Source organism: Apostichopus japonicus, chromosome 11 (assembly GCF_037975245.1).
Source record: "Apostichopus japonicus isolate 1M-3 chromosome 11, ASM3797524v1, whole genome shotgun sequence".
In the NCBI taxonomy this organism is placed as follows: domain Eukaryota; kingdom Metazoa; phylum Echinodermata; class Holothuroidea; order Aspidochirotida; family Stichopodidae; genus Apostichopus; species Apostichopus japonicus.
Window position 1 is genome coordinate 16,732,209 of NC_092571.1, and position 14,323 is coordinate 16,746,531.

At 36.1% G+C, this 14,323-nt stretch overlaps 2 protein-coding genes across 5 annotated transcripts in view; one reads left to right on the top strand and one right to left on the bottom strand.

Moving 5' to 3' along the window:
- The window catches only part of LOC139975514 (GTP cyclohydrolase 1-like), a 39,763-nt gene extending 36,237 nt beyond the window's left edge, over positions 1-3,526 (bottom strand). Inside the window, exon 1 of one of the 2 annotated variants that reach the window (XM_071983499.1) lies at positions 3,275-3,526. The gene's annotated coding sequence lies outside the window, so the exon portion shown is untranslated. The remainder of the gene's footprint in view (positions 1-3,274) is intronic. The other variant, XM_071983498.1, reaches the window with a different exon arrangement.
- A 50-nt stretch (positions 3,527-3,576) lies between these two features.
- LOC139975513 (D-2-hydroxyglutarate dehydrogenase, mitochondrial-like) lies at positions 3,577-13,227 on the top strand. 3 transcript variants are annotated; one of them, XM_071983497.1, is made up of 8 exons: positions 3,577-3,722; positions 5,167-5,611; positions 6,117-6,314; positions 7,333-7,526; positions 7,880-8,048; positions 9,589-9,692; positions 9,950-10,138; positions 11,235-13,227. In XM_071983497.1, exons 2-8 carry the CDS (start codon positions 5,182-5,184, stop codon positions 11,655-11,657), a joined length of 1,707 nt encoding a protein of 568 aa, XP_071839598.1. In that variant the 5' UTR covers positions 3,577-3,722; positions 5,167-5,181; the 3' UTR covers positions 11,658-13,227. The 3 variants fall into 3 exon arrangements, with proteins under 3 accessions (XP_071839598.1, XP_071839597.1, XP_071839596.1); XM_071983496.1 differs by having other exon boundaries at positions 3,704-3,843; XM_071983495.1 differs by lacking the exon at positions 3,577-3,722 and adding an exon at positions 3,893-4,211.
- Positions 13,228-14,323: the final 1,096 nt, after the last annotated feature.

The following is a 14,323-nucleotide window of genomic DNA, read 5'->3' on the forward strand; positions in this document are numbered from 1 at the left end:
CAATTATGTATTTTGTCTTGAAATACTTGGTTAGAGTACATGAGAGTGTTGAAATGTAGAATGATATGTTACAACCAATCTTATAGTTTTAAGTCACACCGACTACCATATGTATTGGACTTACTGGACAGCTTACTGAAGCAGGTTAGAAAGGCTTGCTTGTTTTTTTTGTAAATATGTTGAAGTTTTATTTTTCTTGTTCTTCTGATTCTTCTGATTAATGTCTTGTTCTTCTGATTAATGTCAGGGACGACATTGTTTAAAGGAAGGGGAGGTGTAACAGTGGTAACCCTTACCGATGGACTTGGTAAAAGGCGACGAGCGCCATCTATTTTACTTTACTACTTTTTATGAGAATCATTTGTTACGACTACTACTACTATTACAACTTTTTGTGAATGGTCTTCTTTCCATTTTGCGGAGCCATTCTTTTACATGACAAGATTATATTATATTCAGGGTAAGCTTTAATTCATGATTGTTTGATAGGATTTAATTGCAGAGTGATGAAGAGTGTATTTGATTTCGAAATTGCTGTCAATTAAGTAACTTAAGTAACTTAGCTGTCACGGTAGATCGCTGTACACCACCGTGCTATCCTAACGCACGTGTGTTGTGGGGCCTTGGCCTTGACATTATAAGATCTTTGTCACAATGTGCGCTACCTCATGTTATTGCTAAGTTGTATACTATTAAGCTTATACTTATCCCTTTCGTCATTATCATAATCAGTGATGGATGATCAAACTTATAATTAGTAACCATGTTTCCTGGAGATTGGTGAAGCTGTAAATTAGTATTAAAATGTAACATCAGACCTCACATCATCATCAGAGAGTTCCATAATCTCCTTAGCAACCCAATTGTTTAAATGAAGTTGGTCACATGACATGTCACCTGATATATTATTCTTTTTATTTCTAAAGTGATTTGTTTTAATTCTTTTTGTTGAAGTAATTGAGATTGTTGGATTCATTTAGTGCTTTGCTATGACCAACATCTGAGAAAATAATGAAACAATATTCAATTAAGTAAGAACAATACTCAATGTTTATGACTCCTCGTCACTCATGTATTGGTTCTCAGTGCACAATTAATTTACATTAATTATCCATGATAAGTAATTACCTTAATCTTGTATTTATGATCCTTTTGTTTTGTCTTTGCAGGGTTTTTCATTGCTTATTGTTGTTGAATAAATACCATACAGTAGCAACATGAACCTGTGTTTCGGTCATTACATTTATATTTTCTTTCATGTCTTAACGTGTGGTGTCTAAATCATATTAAAACTTCTACCAAACAAAATCTGTGCACAACTTTCAATCTACGACGTTAATATCCTTCATAGTAAATCAAAAACTTTTGAATGAATCTACGAGGCTACTACAACTACTAGCACTAATAATTTAGCAAACGTTTAAAACAATGAATATAACACCTTGCAGCGGTGTGATGATTAGTATGCAAGAGTTTTCTGTAGGAGGACGTTCAACGATCTAGGCTAGCAAACTACATCTAGACCAATCTTGAAATCTTTGACCTTTCTTGGAGCATGTATGAAATGTCAACTATAGCTAAAGTCATAGAGGGACCAAGCATGATTATCATCTTCATCATACTTGACAGATATCCTTGCCATTGACAAACAACTCCTCCCCCCCCCCCCACCCCAAATATTGATAAGAAATCTTTCTCCAAAACTTAGGGAATTATTTGTAAAGAGGTATAAACATGAATGTCACTGATCTCGGATGTAATAGTGACAATAGGAGGTGAAAAATTAAAATGACTTTCACTTTTTGTTTTTCTTTACATATCTTTCAAGGTGAATAAAACCAGTGCTGACATTGGAACCATTACCAGTATAAATTTGTGTTCAGAACTTCACAATATTTCAGATTATTTGCAAAGCTCATCTCTGTTGAAGTCATGAACAAATATTGTAACAAATAAAGAAAACTATTAAATATTCATAAGCATATCTGGCTCAATTACTACAGCATAGTCTAACTTACAGTACAGTCATGAAAGGTCTATCTGCTTCCGCACGTAAATTGTGGACCGTTTTGCCTAAATTTTCAGCAATTTGGCTGAAAACTCTTTTCCTTTAGCTTATAATTGAATGTAATACATTCATTCACATATGAAAATACTGAAAGTTGCACAATTTTGATGAGATTCTGAAGAACCTAGAAAACATTCCAAACGTATCACATAATTTAATGAGAAGATAATTGCAAGAGATTGCAGCTTAGGAAGAAGACTGCTGCGTTAAAATCACAGAACAGGGTACTGTGATACACTCCCTGCAAGAATCAAGGTCATATAGTCATTAAGGCAGACTTTCCAACATTGAGGAAAATTTATGAGTGTGATCAGCGGCAGTGGGGGAGGGATCTAAGGGGAGGGGGTGCCCCCTACCCCTTTGGAAATTTTTTTGTACTTTTGACTGCCTAGATGCAAAATGGTGCATTCTTTTTCAGTTTCTCTGAGTAATTTTTTATTGAAAATTTCATTATCATATATATATATTATTGAACTCAACAAGCATGACAATTCTCAACAAAGACTTTTCTTGAATCGATGAAAGTAATCACTTGCTAACATAATTGAACATTTATATCGGAAATTGAAGCGCACTTCTCAATCTCTAGTTCCAACACCTCTCCCACCCGGCGTTTTCCACCACCACCATGGCAAACGCACTATACTCTTGTAAGTGTAAGTACTCAAAGTTGCTTTATGTTGTAGAGGTATGTAGCCTTCTTAGCATCTTTCAGTACTTGCATGAGTCATGGCTAGCGTATGCGTATAGTGGCACTTATCGGTTAAACAGTGGATGCTAGACGAAACCAAAAATATTTTAATTATGCCACTAACCTGATTTTAGACCTAGGTTTATATGGATTTTGCTCCATGGTTGCACACATGGTTTTTCGGAGATTGTTTGTGGATTACGTGTGATAAAGTGCACATAGCGTGTGAGCGTGTGAAGGGCTGGAAATGCGTGTGACACACGCCAAATGCTTGTGAGTTGGAATGTCTGTTAAGGTACCATATATGCCATAATATGAATAAATAAAATAAATGTTGAAAAGGAAGCCACCTGATGTATTACTCTATTAGTGTAACCATGGAACACCTGTTAGTGTTACCAAGCCTAGCTTATGTATAGCTTAATCTAGGCCTAGGCCCAAAAAGACCAGACTAGCATACAGAGAAATAAAAAACAACGTTAGGACTTAGCCAACTGGTAAGGCCTACAACTTACCGGGTGATGAACTACTCGTTGCTGACTGCTGAGATGAGGAACAATTTGAAGAGAGTAACAAGAATATTTGGGTTCTGAAAATGTAAACGTGAAGGAATTACTTCTAATTGGGAGAAACAACATTCAAAGCCGAAGTTATGCTATTGTCTGTCTCTTTCTGAACCTTCGTGGTCTCTCTTCGGCTAGTGTGTGGACGTAATGATTTGTGCGCACTCCGTTTAGGTCTTGATCCTTACTTAACATGCTCTTAACTTTGTAGAGTATATAATAAGAATACCGTCCACGATTGAGTAAGATCTCGGTGAGTAGTTTTTGTTGTTTACAATCTGTCGCGTGGCGCTGTTGAACTTTCTGCATTCTGATCATGATTACGTAATATCGACGGTCTAACCTTGCTGTTTCCTACAATTAACCAGAGACATAATTGCTGTGTGGTTGTGATTAACAGGTATCTGCCGATCATATTTCCCCCTAATTGTTAACCAAACAGATGGACGACACCTAATTGATCTGATCGCTATTTTAAAATCCGTTCTGCCTTTGTGATTGAATGAATGATGCCCATCAAAGTTTAGTAAAATACTAGTACTTCTACTACAGTACCTATTACTAGGCTTACCCAAAATAACAGTGTACTTTAATAATACCGTTAGTTTCCGCTACAGTTGGTTTACGCGATATGAAACTAGGTGCATTCCCAGTGCTAAATACATAGAATGTATTGTTTGTATTGTTGATATGTTCCTACAAACTACAAAGCAACATAAAGGAAGGATAATTTAAGAATACTCGATTCTGAAAACTCATTTATATACAGAGCTCATCATTTTATGCAAGGGTGAAGTTTGTATTTTGTGTGTGGATCCACATTGAGGACAAGAACCTTGTGGAGACCTCTCCAATATCACAGTAGATGATCACTTTTAGGAATAGCACTGTAAGAATATAAAGTATTCTATGTACAGTAAATCATATCCTAATGGAGTCTTTAAGATATTCTAACTCTATTTGTTAATGGTAATGCTAAGTGTAATCTTTATAAGCCTAGATAATTAATATGTGCTTACACCCAGGGATGTGTAGTCACACATTCCTGGTCTAGTACTGGTTGTAAACTTGATGCAAGGGGAGAAAATAGACCAGTAGAGCATACGCTACCATGGTGTGAAAATTGTGTTTCTCTTGAGTTGTCTCTACATCACTTTAAGGTCACTTTAGAGGTCAAAGCAACTTAAAGGCATTGGAGACTCGTCCAAAACCGTGTGCGGTCACCTGAAAAAGTTAACTTTTTGTTGCTTGCAAGTGAAGTTTTGTTTGTGTCGCTACAAAATGCAGACAGTACAGTAATGAAACGTGATCCCTTGTTATCTCTTATCTAGACCTGAGATGTCCATCACTGTTATGTACACTGTTGTGGGTATTGACCGTAGTTGTATGTACTGACTGTACACTAGTGTCTTATTACCGACTGTAGCAAGCTGTGTGTGTGTATTTTCTGGGATCGATGGTGGTTTCTAACACTTCTGTCACACCTCATTAGAAACTAGGTCAGATTACCGGCATTAGACGTTTCTTTTTGCACAAGTCTTCACACCCTTTAAGGCAAAAATTCCTCAATCAAATGGTTGCTAGACAAATTAGCAGTACCTACTGTACATATATTAGCATTTACTAGTTCAGTTTAGTTTTTGTATACAAGTTTATAACAAAGCATGATTTTAAAAAGATATCAAATGTTTCTTGTTTTGTACTTGATCACGAGTCGACTTGCAATAGTTTGGGAACAAAGAAAGCAGCCTAGGAAAGAAACAAATTTGGGACTTATTGATATTGCTTGTTGGAATTAACTGGTCAACTCCTACATACCTTCTTTTCTTTAATTTAATTAATAGGCTTGTTCATCAACCATGATGCCAGCTGTGTACTCTAGCTGTTTGAATAGGTTGATTTCATGCAACTCTTTGCAGTTGGCCTCTCGGATTCAAAGATCACATCATCTGTTGTCTGATGGTTACCCAGCATGTTTTGCAGCTCAAAGGACTAGGCTTAGAGGTAGCATTAAAGATGTACCAAGGACCTCCATAGCAAAGTTCAAGAGACACATTTTGGAGCAGAAGCATTATCAATCAAAATTGCTGATGTTTTCAACAACTTCTATGCTGTTGAATAGGGAAGTACCGCTCACATCTGAACAATATCCATCTCTCAAGAGAGGAAAGTTTGGCTCAGTTGAGGCAGATGATGTGTCCTTCTTTGAATCCATCCTTCCAGGGAGGGTGGTCACTGAACGAGATGAACTAGAAGGTGCTAACACTGATTGGCTCAGGATATGTCGAGGTACGTACAGTCAAAAAGATTGTGGAAACAAACGTTTAATATTTCTTTCGTCAAGGTATTTGGTATTTAAACCAAAGTATAGTCACACTTCGGTATCCTCTATTCATCTATAAAGGCCCTCTATTAAAGTTATAAGAAACAGGAAGGACTGTATTGTTTGACCTTTTTCTTGAAGTTGACAAAAAACTGAAATGTGAACATGCCCATCATCCACAACTTTTCTATTTGACAATTCAACTTATTGTTTTCAAGGAGCTTTGTTGAAACTGCAGGGAGTCATTGATCCATTTTCTCAATGCTATATTAAATGGTCAAGTTGCTATATGAGTGTAAAGATGTATGACAGTTTTCTACAGAGGAACTGTAACTAATCAATGAGAGTTCTAGAATCAGACCTTTTGGAAATGCTACACAAAATTTGGACCCAAAATTATTCCCTGCATTTAGTTAAATCTAATCAAGCACATTAAGTTAGTTCTAAGTTTTGTGACTTTCTTTTTACTAGGGCAGTCCAAGTTACTGTTGAAGCCCAAGACAACAGAGGAAGTGTCTAAAATTCTACAGTATTGTTATAAACGTAGCTTAGCAGTTGTGCCTCAAGGTGGAAATACTGGACTGGTTGGTGGCAGTGTTCCCGTGTTTGATGAGATCGTTATTTCAACAGCCCTCATGAATGAAATTATGGATTTTAATCAGCTGTCAGGTGAGGAAAAACGAGAGAAATTTACTGTTTGAAAGTTTGGTTAAATAATGGTTCTCAGTCAATTTTACATTGTTCATATACCTACAGTATAAGGAAATATTTATCTCAGAGACTTGAAGGTTGGTTTCTTGCTGGAAGCAAAGGATCCTATGCAGTCATGTTGGTATGTGTGTGTGCGTCTGACATTTGCTTGGGTGCATGATAACTCAACAACGGAGTGATGGATATTTGTCATATTTGCTATGTAGATGTATTGTAGTGAGAAGGTGTGCCCCATTGTTTTTGGTGCAGACCTTATGAATATTAATGAGGTAATGGGGTCAAACATAGAAATCTTTAAGGAGTGGGAATAAATATTATGATATTGGGTGATGGCATACAACACTTTAATATTCCACAAAATAAAGAACTGTGGTGCTGGTTGGGCTCTTGTTTTATCCAAATTTCACATCTGTTGAAGACTATAAAAACTGGTGTTACAACTATTGTCAGAATAGAAATGTTTGGAATTGGTAAGAAAGTTAAAAACATCTGGTTGGATGTCATTACTGAAATTATATAACCTAGATGGTTTAAATGTTAAGTGTTGATAGTGATCATTTTTTTTTTCCTTTTTGAAAATTGCAGTAATTAGTTGAATTTTCTGGAGCTATTGTGTATCTCTCATGACAATTTTGCAATGAAAGCTAGGGGTTTGTGTTAAATTTTGCCTTAATCAGGTTGTAGTAAACTTAAATGATACAGGTAAGAATGGGTCCATGTATATTTGGAACCATCAAAACTTCTTTGAAAACCCCCAAAAAGAACGTATTTCTTTCACCTATATTGAATAGCAGGAAGACCATTTATTGTGGATATTTGGGATCAAGGGTGTTGATAAATTGGATGTCAGAACATGGAGCAGAGGTTGGGAGTTGCATGAAAATAAAAATGTAGGTATACACTTTCCGCAAACCTGAAGATTTCTACTCTGTGCAGGATGAATGAATTAGGATGAATGACTTTATTGTCTCAACAGGAACGCTGACTTGCCAGGCAGGTTGCATATTAGAGAATTTGGATCAGTTTGTCCAGAACCAGGGATATACGATGCCGTTGGACCTAGGTGCTAAAGGAAGCTGCCACATTGGAGGAAATGTGGCAACCAATGCTGGTGGCATTCGCCTCTTGAGATACGGTTCCCTGCATGGAAACGTCCTTGGAGTTGAGGCGGTGAGTAGGGGTATTAAACGTAGGTAGTTATTACGTTGACATAAAACCTCGGTAATAACAAGTAGGTGTGGGAACCAAGTTCTTGGGGTATGTGAGGATTGATAGAATAATAAGGAACCATTTTCTTAGATTGGATGATAAATGAGTGCAGCAGACCAGATTGTCACTGCCTTGTTAATAATGAACTCATAATTTGCTAATCAATTTAGGATGATCTGAAAATTTGCGGCCCTACACGTCAGCTTTTCAGTCTTGTAGTATTGATAAAAATATTGCTTTGAAAGTTGTTCGAGTTTGATAATGACTACAAAGTATTTGATGCAATCTTTTGCGTGCTTGTTCATTGTTTTAAGGTTCTCGCTAACGGTGAAGTGTTCAACGGATTGACAACTTTGAGGAAAGACAACACTGGTTATGATCTTAAGCAGCTATTCATCGGCTCGGAGGGAACGCTGGGAGTGATAACGGCCGTCAGTTTGTTATGTCCACCAAAACCACAATCTGTGAATCTTGCCTTTCTTGGTAAGTGAGAGAGGTTGTTTCTTTGTTTGTTTTTTTTTCTTTGTCTGCAAAGTGTTAAAATTTTCAGAAATTTAGAATGGTAGTAAAAACATACAGCTTTAGGCTGCTACAAATAGAATGACAACATATGAAGTGAAGTAGAAGAAAATAAAACTGTTGACTATTGTGGAAGCAAGAAATCAATCAGGAGAGTAGAAACATGACAAGGAAGAGAAAAAAAACGATGAAAAGGAAGAATAAAAGCAATCAATAATACCATGACAGAGGAGGAGAAGGAGGAGGAGAAGTAGAAGTAGAAGGACGAAATGGGAAGGGGAAAGAGGAGGAGAAAGAGGAGAAACTAATTGTAGAAAAGTCAGATGAATATTAAGTGAGATGGAGAAGAGTACTTATGCTCATTTCTGGAAACAAGTATGGTGACATTGAACATTCATTCCTGACACTGCTCCATCTCAGGGAGGTGAATACGTGTAAATAAAAAAAATCTTTTCCAAAGACAATCAGGTGGGCTAAGAAACATTGCCAAATTTCCAGTATAAATGAATGCACATTTTTTAGAGTACTAGTATATACAAAAGAGGATGCAATAGAACGAGAGCTTGGAATAGAACATGATAAGCTGTCAGAGCATTTGTGTTTGGTATGTTAGTATCCATGAAAATGTTTTTAAGAAGAAAAAAAGGGTTGAAGTTTTTCAGTCTTGTAGCATCAATGCAAGGCCTTCTCACATGACTATACATCAGCTACAGATAACCTCTGGACATAGGTACTTTGTCACACCTACAGACCAAAGTCTTCTCAATTCCAACAGTTACTCCGGGTGGGGGGGGGTTGGGGAGTACAGTGCGCCACATTTATGTTTCCCCTGGAGGACTTCCCATTGTTTGTAGCCACAAACTGGTGAAATGCAACTATATTTACAAGTTAACGATGCATTTCCCTATTTATACACTTGTGTGAAAAGAGGCAATGAAGATAAAGTTCCTTTGCCCAAGGACACAATGTCAGGATCTAACCAGGACTCAAAACTTGCAACATCCTTAGATGACAAGTCCATTGTTTCACTATAAGCAACCACCTATTTAGGAGTGCGACCATCTGTTTACCTGAAACTGAAAACTTCTCTGCAGTACATTGAGATTATTCCAGACTGTTGAATTCTTTTTGACGATCAAATTTGGTAACTTTTTCTTGTGATGATTTGCATGGTCAATTAGTGGTCGAAAACTAGTATTTTTGCAATAACTTGAGAACAAAATGTTTGTCAAGGTTGGGAGTTACGCTATTGTAATCCAATGGTCGACCCGCATCTAGGTGACCTTTGACCTCAGGTTGACCTCCGGTGACCTTTGTCAGTTTTTTGGTTATTTGAATTTTTGTGGCCATAATCAGATCTCAAAGGTACCTTCTAATCAAAATTGTCCATGGTTGACCCCTGTGCGACTTTCATGTGCGAAGTTGTCAGAGATCAATTTTTGTTGTTGTCATATCCGTGTCCAGTTTTATGTGGTCATCACTTGCTTTGTATTTTTCTCGGCAGGTTGTAAAGACTTTGGCGCAGTTTTAGACACTCTCAAATTTGCAAAAACAAAACTAGGAGAGGTTCTGTCAGCATTTGAGGTACTGGACCATGAGTGCATGAAAGTAAGCATTTTTTTCTCATTTAACTATTATTTACAGAAAACCTGCTTTAAATTTGCGCTTGACTTTTTCTAACCAACAGGTTTGCACAACTACTGACAATTGTGGTCTTTTTTTCTGGCCTATCCATGTGCCTTAACAGTGAATTGTGAAGGGTGCATAAATATTTTCCAACTTTGATCCCCTTGCCTTATCTTTGGACAAATTTGTTTTAATTTTGCTTTGAAGGTTTATTTAGTTTCAATGCTTTCTCCTTCTAGTTACAAGTGACGTATGGAAATCACAAAAATCCCCTGGTGGGACCACCTCATGGATTCTACGTCGTTGTGGAAACATCGGGCTCGAATGAAGATCACGACCAACAGAAAATGACATCATTCCTCGAAGAAGCCATGGAGAAGAGTCTTGTAGAAGATGGTACCTTGGCAACCGACTCTGTTAAGTTTCAGGTATGTTTTTCACATAAATTTGTTAGAGGAATATTCAAGAAAAAATTAAGAATAAAGCAATAACCAATAGAGAGTTGATATTTTAAGAAAAATTAAGAACAAAGCAAATAACAAATAGAGAGTTTATATTTCTTACTTAAACTGTATCTCTTATTGTCTGGTAATGGGACGCCTGTGACTAGGGACTATAGTCATTGCAGGAAGTGAGCTTCATGAATATTTTATAGGTTGTTACCATGGGAATGATTTTGGGAACACTTTTGGAACAAGTCGGTCGGTGAAGTATCAAACAATATTAAGGATAAAAACAAAGGTTACGTTCTGCAGGAACCAGTTTTTATTGGGGCGATGAGAGTTATTGGAGATTAGTATAGGGGAGGTAAATTTTATCAGGGAACCTAGAGGGACACAAAAATATTTGTAGATATGCTAAACTGACCACAAATTTCAAAACTTTATAATGAATACACTTTGGAAACATGTTTTTGTCAAATTTTGGTAACATCTGTCTGGGTGTTATTGTCAAGTTTGTTCTCGTTTGCCATGAGTGGTGATAATTTACATTGAATGACGTAGTGTTCTGGAAATATTTTCTACCATCATGCTATCCTTCTTTTAACTTCATTTTACAGTCCCTAGATGTTCTTCGATACTATAAAAATTCTAATGAAAAGGTAGTTGTTAATGATCTAGACTTGTCAAGTTTTAATACTAAATGTGAGAGCAATTGACTAGATTTTCTTCGATACTATAAAAATTCTAATGAAAATGTAGTTGTTGATGATCTTGACTTGTCAAGTTTTGACTTCAGAAAATTATGTCAAAGTTTTATAGCATTTGTATTTTTCCAAGTTGCTGACAATGTCTCGGCCATGAAAGTTTGATCATCAAATTAAATTAAGTCAATTGCTCGCACATTTAGTCTTCCGAATTAAGAATCTTAGGAAATGGATAATGCTCTCAAGTTGAAGAAAACTCCAGCTGGGATTTAAGTCATATCATATTGCAATCCTATAATTTGAGTCATATTCCATAGACTTGGTAGCTTTGAGATCTTTTCAAAGAACATCCTGTTGTTACCCCTTCCACTCATCAGACCCTTTGGCATCTACGAGAAGGCATCGCGGAGAGTCTCATGAGGGCAGGCGTCGTGTACAAATACGACTTTTCCTTCGCAGTCGAAGACTTTTACGATCTCGTCGAGGTGATGCGAACAAGACTCCGCGGCGAGGCTCTGCTCGTCTGCGGCTACGGGCACGTCGGAGACGGCAATCTTCACTTGAACATCGTGGGACCAACTTTGAGCAAAGAATTCCTGGCCTTGATCGAACCGTTCGTGTTCGATTGGACGGCATCCAAAGGGGGCAGCGTGAGTGCAGAACACGGGCTGGGTTTCAAGAAGAGGAATGCGATGGGGTTTAGTAAATCAGACAAACAGATTGAAATTATGCAAGAGATGAAACGATTGTTTGATCCTAAGTGTATTCTGAATCCGTATAAAACAATACCAGGTGTATAAGAATAATTTGGCCAAATTATTCTTATACAATTATTCTTATAATTCCGGAATACGTATAGAATAAGTAGGGGTATGGCAGCCTTTTGTGGAGATGCACAAGTAAGAACAAAGATTTCAAAGATGTAGTAATTTGAGGCAAAGCAGTATACATGGATGAAAAATTTTCTTGACATCCCACAGGTGTTCCTTAGTTGCTCTTTGCTTTAAGCTGTGAGTAAGAGAAGAAACTGGAAATTTACAAGTTATTGTAGCCCGATGACATGAGGGCGATTTTGGTTAAAGAAATTATTTTCAAGGGTAAGAAATGTAGTTATAGGGTTGTCATTTTTAAGGAATGTCAAACATTGCTATAAAGCAAAAGGATTGAATTTTTCCAAATTTCTACATTCATTGTCCAATGATATGCACTAAAGTAAACATATTGGACTGTTCTCTAATTCTATCTTTTTATTAATTATGACATTTTTCTTATTTTGGGCATATAAATTTCAGTATTACTATTTTATTGTAAATAACATTGTTTTGTTACAGTGCAATACGATATAACCTTGAGTGAAATGTACTATTATAATCGTAATCTAATTTACACTGTTGCAATCAAATACAACTTGAATTTTGTTGGTTCTTGGTTGTTTTGCCAAACTATCGATTCATAGGCAGTTTGGTGGCCAAGATTTGAGTATGAAATACTTTTTGATCGATTGTTGTCAAAAAATTAATAATAATAATCATTTATTCTTATTTTAGTGCCTTACATCAAAATATGATCTCAAAGCACTTCATAATAAAGCATAAAATTTATACAGCGATAAAATAAAATATTATAAACAGTAATAAACTAGTCAACATCAAACAAGTGACAAAGACAACAAGGAATGATGGATCAGAAACGTCAGTTTTACAGTTTTTAGGGAGCATAAAATGTCAAATGTTTATATTTTTTTTCCCATTAATAGTGTGATTACTAAGAATTATCTAATAGAGGAAATGAGGACTTGCTGCATTTTGCTGCATCATCAACGGACAACTCCACATCTTGATAAGTTTTGGATAAAGTGAATCTGGAATGAGTGAATCTTACAAAGGCTATGTGAGTTTTACATCACTCAGCAGTCGATAAAATTTGGAAAGAATTAATTCTCAAGCTATTAAAAATAGAGTTTGCTCTTCAGAGTGCTTTCAAAATTTCAGAATATACATATAATTATGTATGTATGTATGTATGCGTGTTTGTGTGTGTGTGTATGTATGTATGTTTAATGTATATCATTGTTTCAAATTCTAAGCTAATGTAAAATATGAGAGTAATATTATTTTTTTATAGACATGAATAACTATAAAAATACTTTTTGAATTTTTCCTGGGAAGTGAAAGAAATTCATGTAAAACAACTGGAAAAGTCTAGAAAATTTCAAAATTAATTTTTTTTGGGGTTTCATTTTGCTATAAAATCACGCAGCAAATATTTTTCGATTTTTGGAACAAATATGCAAAACCACGGCTCAAAGGTTCGATTATAAGAAATATGATACGTGTTGATTAAAGTCAAATAAAACAATAGCATCCAAATTTTTTCTTTTGTTTCCTCTTCTTTCATTGATGAGTCACTATTGCTCAGGAAAGGTAATATAAATATGAACGTTGAAACCCCATTAACAAACAGCAAACACGAATGTTTGGTTTCTGGAGTGAGACCATGACCCAAATGAGCAGCTATTTTATTGAAAACTGGCAAACAATGAAAATTTGCCAGATTTTGCCCACATTTCATTGGGTTGATGTTTCTACTGAGCCTCTTGACCAGAAAACAATAATGCATTGTCTTCATACTTGGGTACGTACAATAGGTGATTGACTGTACATTCCTCATTCATTGTTGCCTGATTCTATTAAGTGTGCAGGTGTTACTGTATGTAAAAGCAGTTCAAAAGGGATGTTCTGTTGTGAAGCATTGCTATATATATCTTTTTTCTGGAGTCTTCATTTAGTTAATGAATGTATGTATACTTGTATGTATACTCTGTCTGCATATCAATTCCTTTCTTTCTAAAATGCACACTAAACATTCTTCAAAATAGCCCTCTTACTGACCAACGCGTATGACTCATCACCTTGACCGAAAATCCTGTGGCTCTGTGCGGACAAGTTGTTTGAACTATTCCATTCATCAGGGGGGTCTTAAACGGTGTTTCTATAATTATAGGAATGCATTAGATAAATTAATTGGTACTTACTTGCTTCAATATTTATGATGCATATTCCACGGTCATTTTCTTTCAAATAATATTAAGTTCAATACAATATGACGTTTTGAAAGCGAAACTTGGCTGTGGCGATGTAGGTGAACACTGTGCATTGCGTAGCTGTACCCTATTGCAGAGTACAGGATACACATATTACGTAACGGCGTGCCCACCGAAGAAAGCGAAACTTGCATTTTTCTTAGAAGACATTCGATTGGATTGTACTTGGTCCGATTGAAGAGAGTGACCAATGAAAATGAATTTAACATCAATGTAAAGTTAAGAAAAAATCCTTTCCAAAACCGTTTGAACTAAATTTGTCAATGAATATTCAAGAGGATGGTTACGCAAACAAAGTACGGCTATCAAATGGTGATTTTCTTCAGTATTTACTGTGTGTTTTCAATGAGGGTTTTGAGTTCG

What these genes read in the sequence shown, in the direction of transcription:
- LOC139975513 (XM_071983495.1), top strand. Translation starts at nt 4,188, where the DNA reads ATGATCACTTTTAGGAATAGCACT. An exon ending in TTGGCTCAGGATATGTCGAG is followed by an intron (nt 5,612 to 6,116) that starts GTACGTACAGTC and finishes TCTTTTTACTAG; the next exon opens with GGCAGTCCAAGTTACTGTTG. An exon ending in TGGACCATGAGTGCATGAAA is followed by an intron (nt 9,693 to 9,949) that starts GTAAGCATTTTT and finishes TTCTCCTTCTAG; the next exon opens with TTACAAGTGACGTATGGAAA.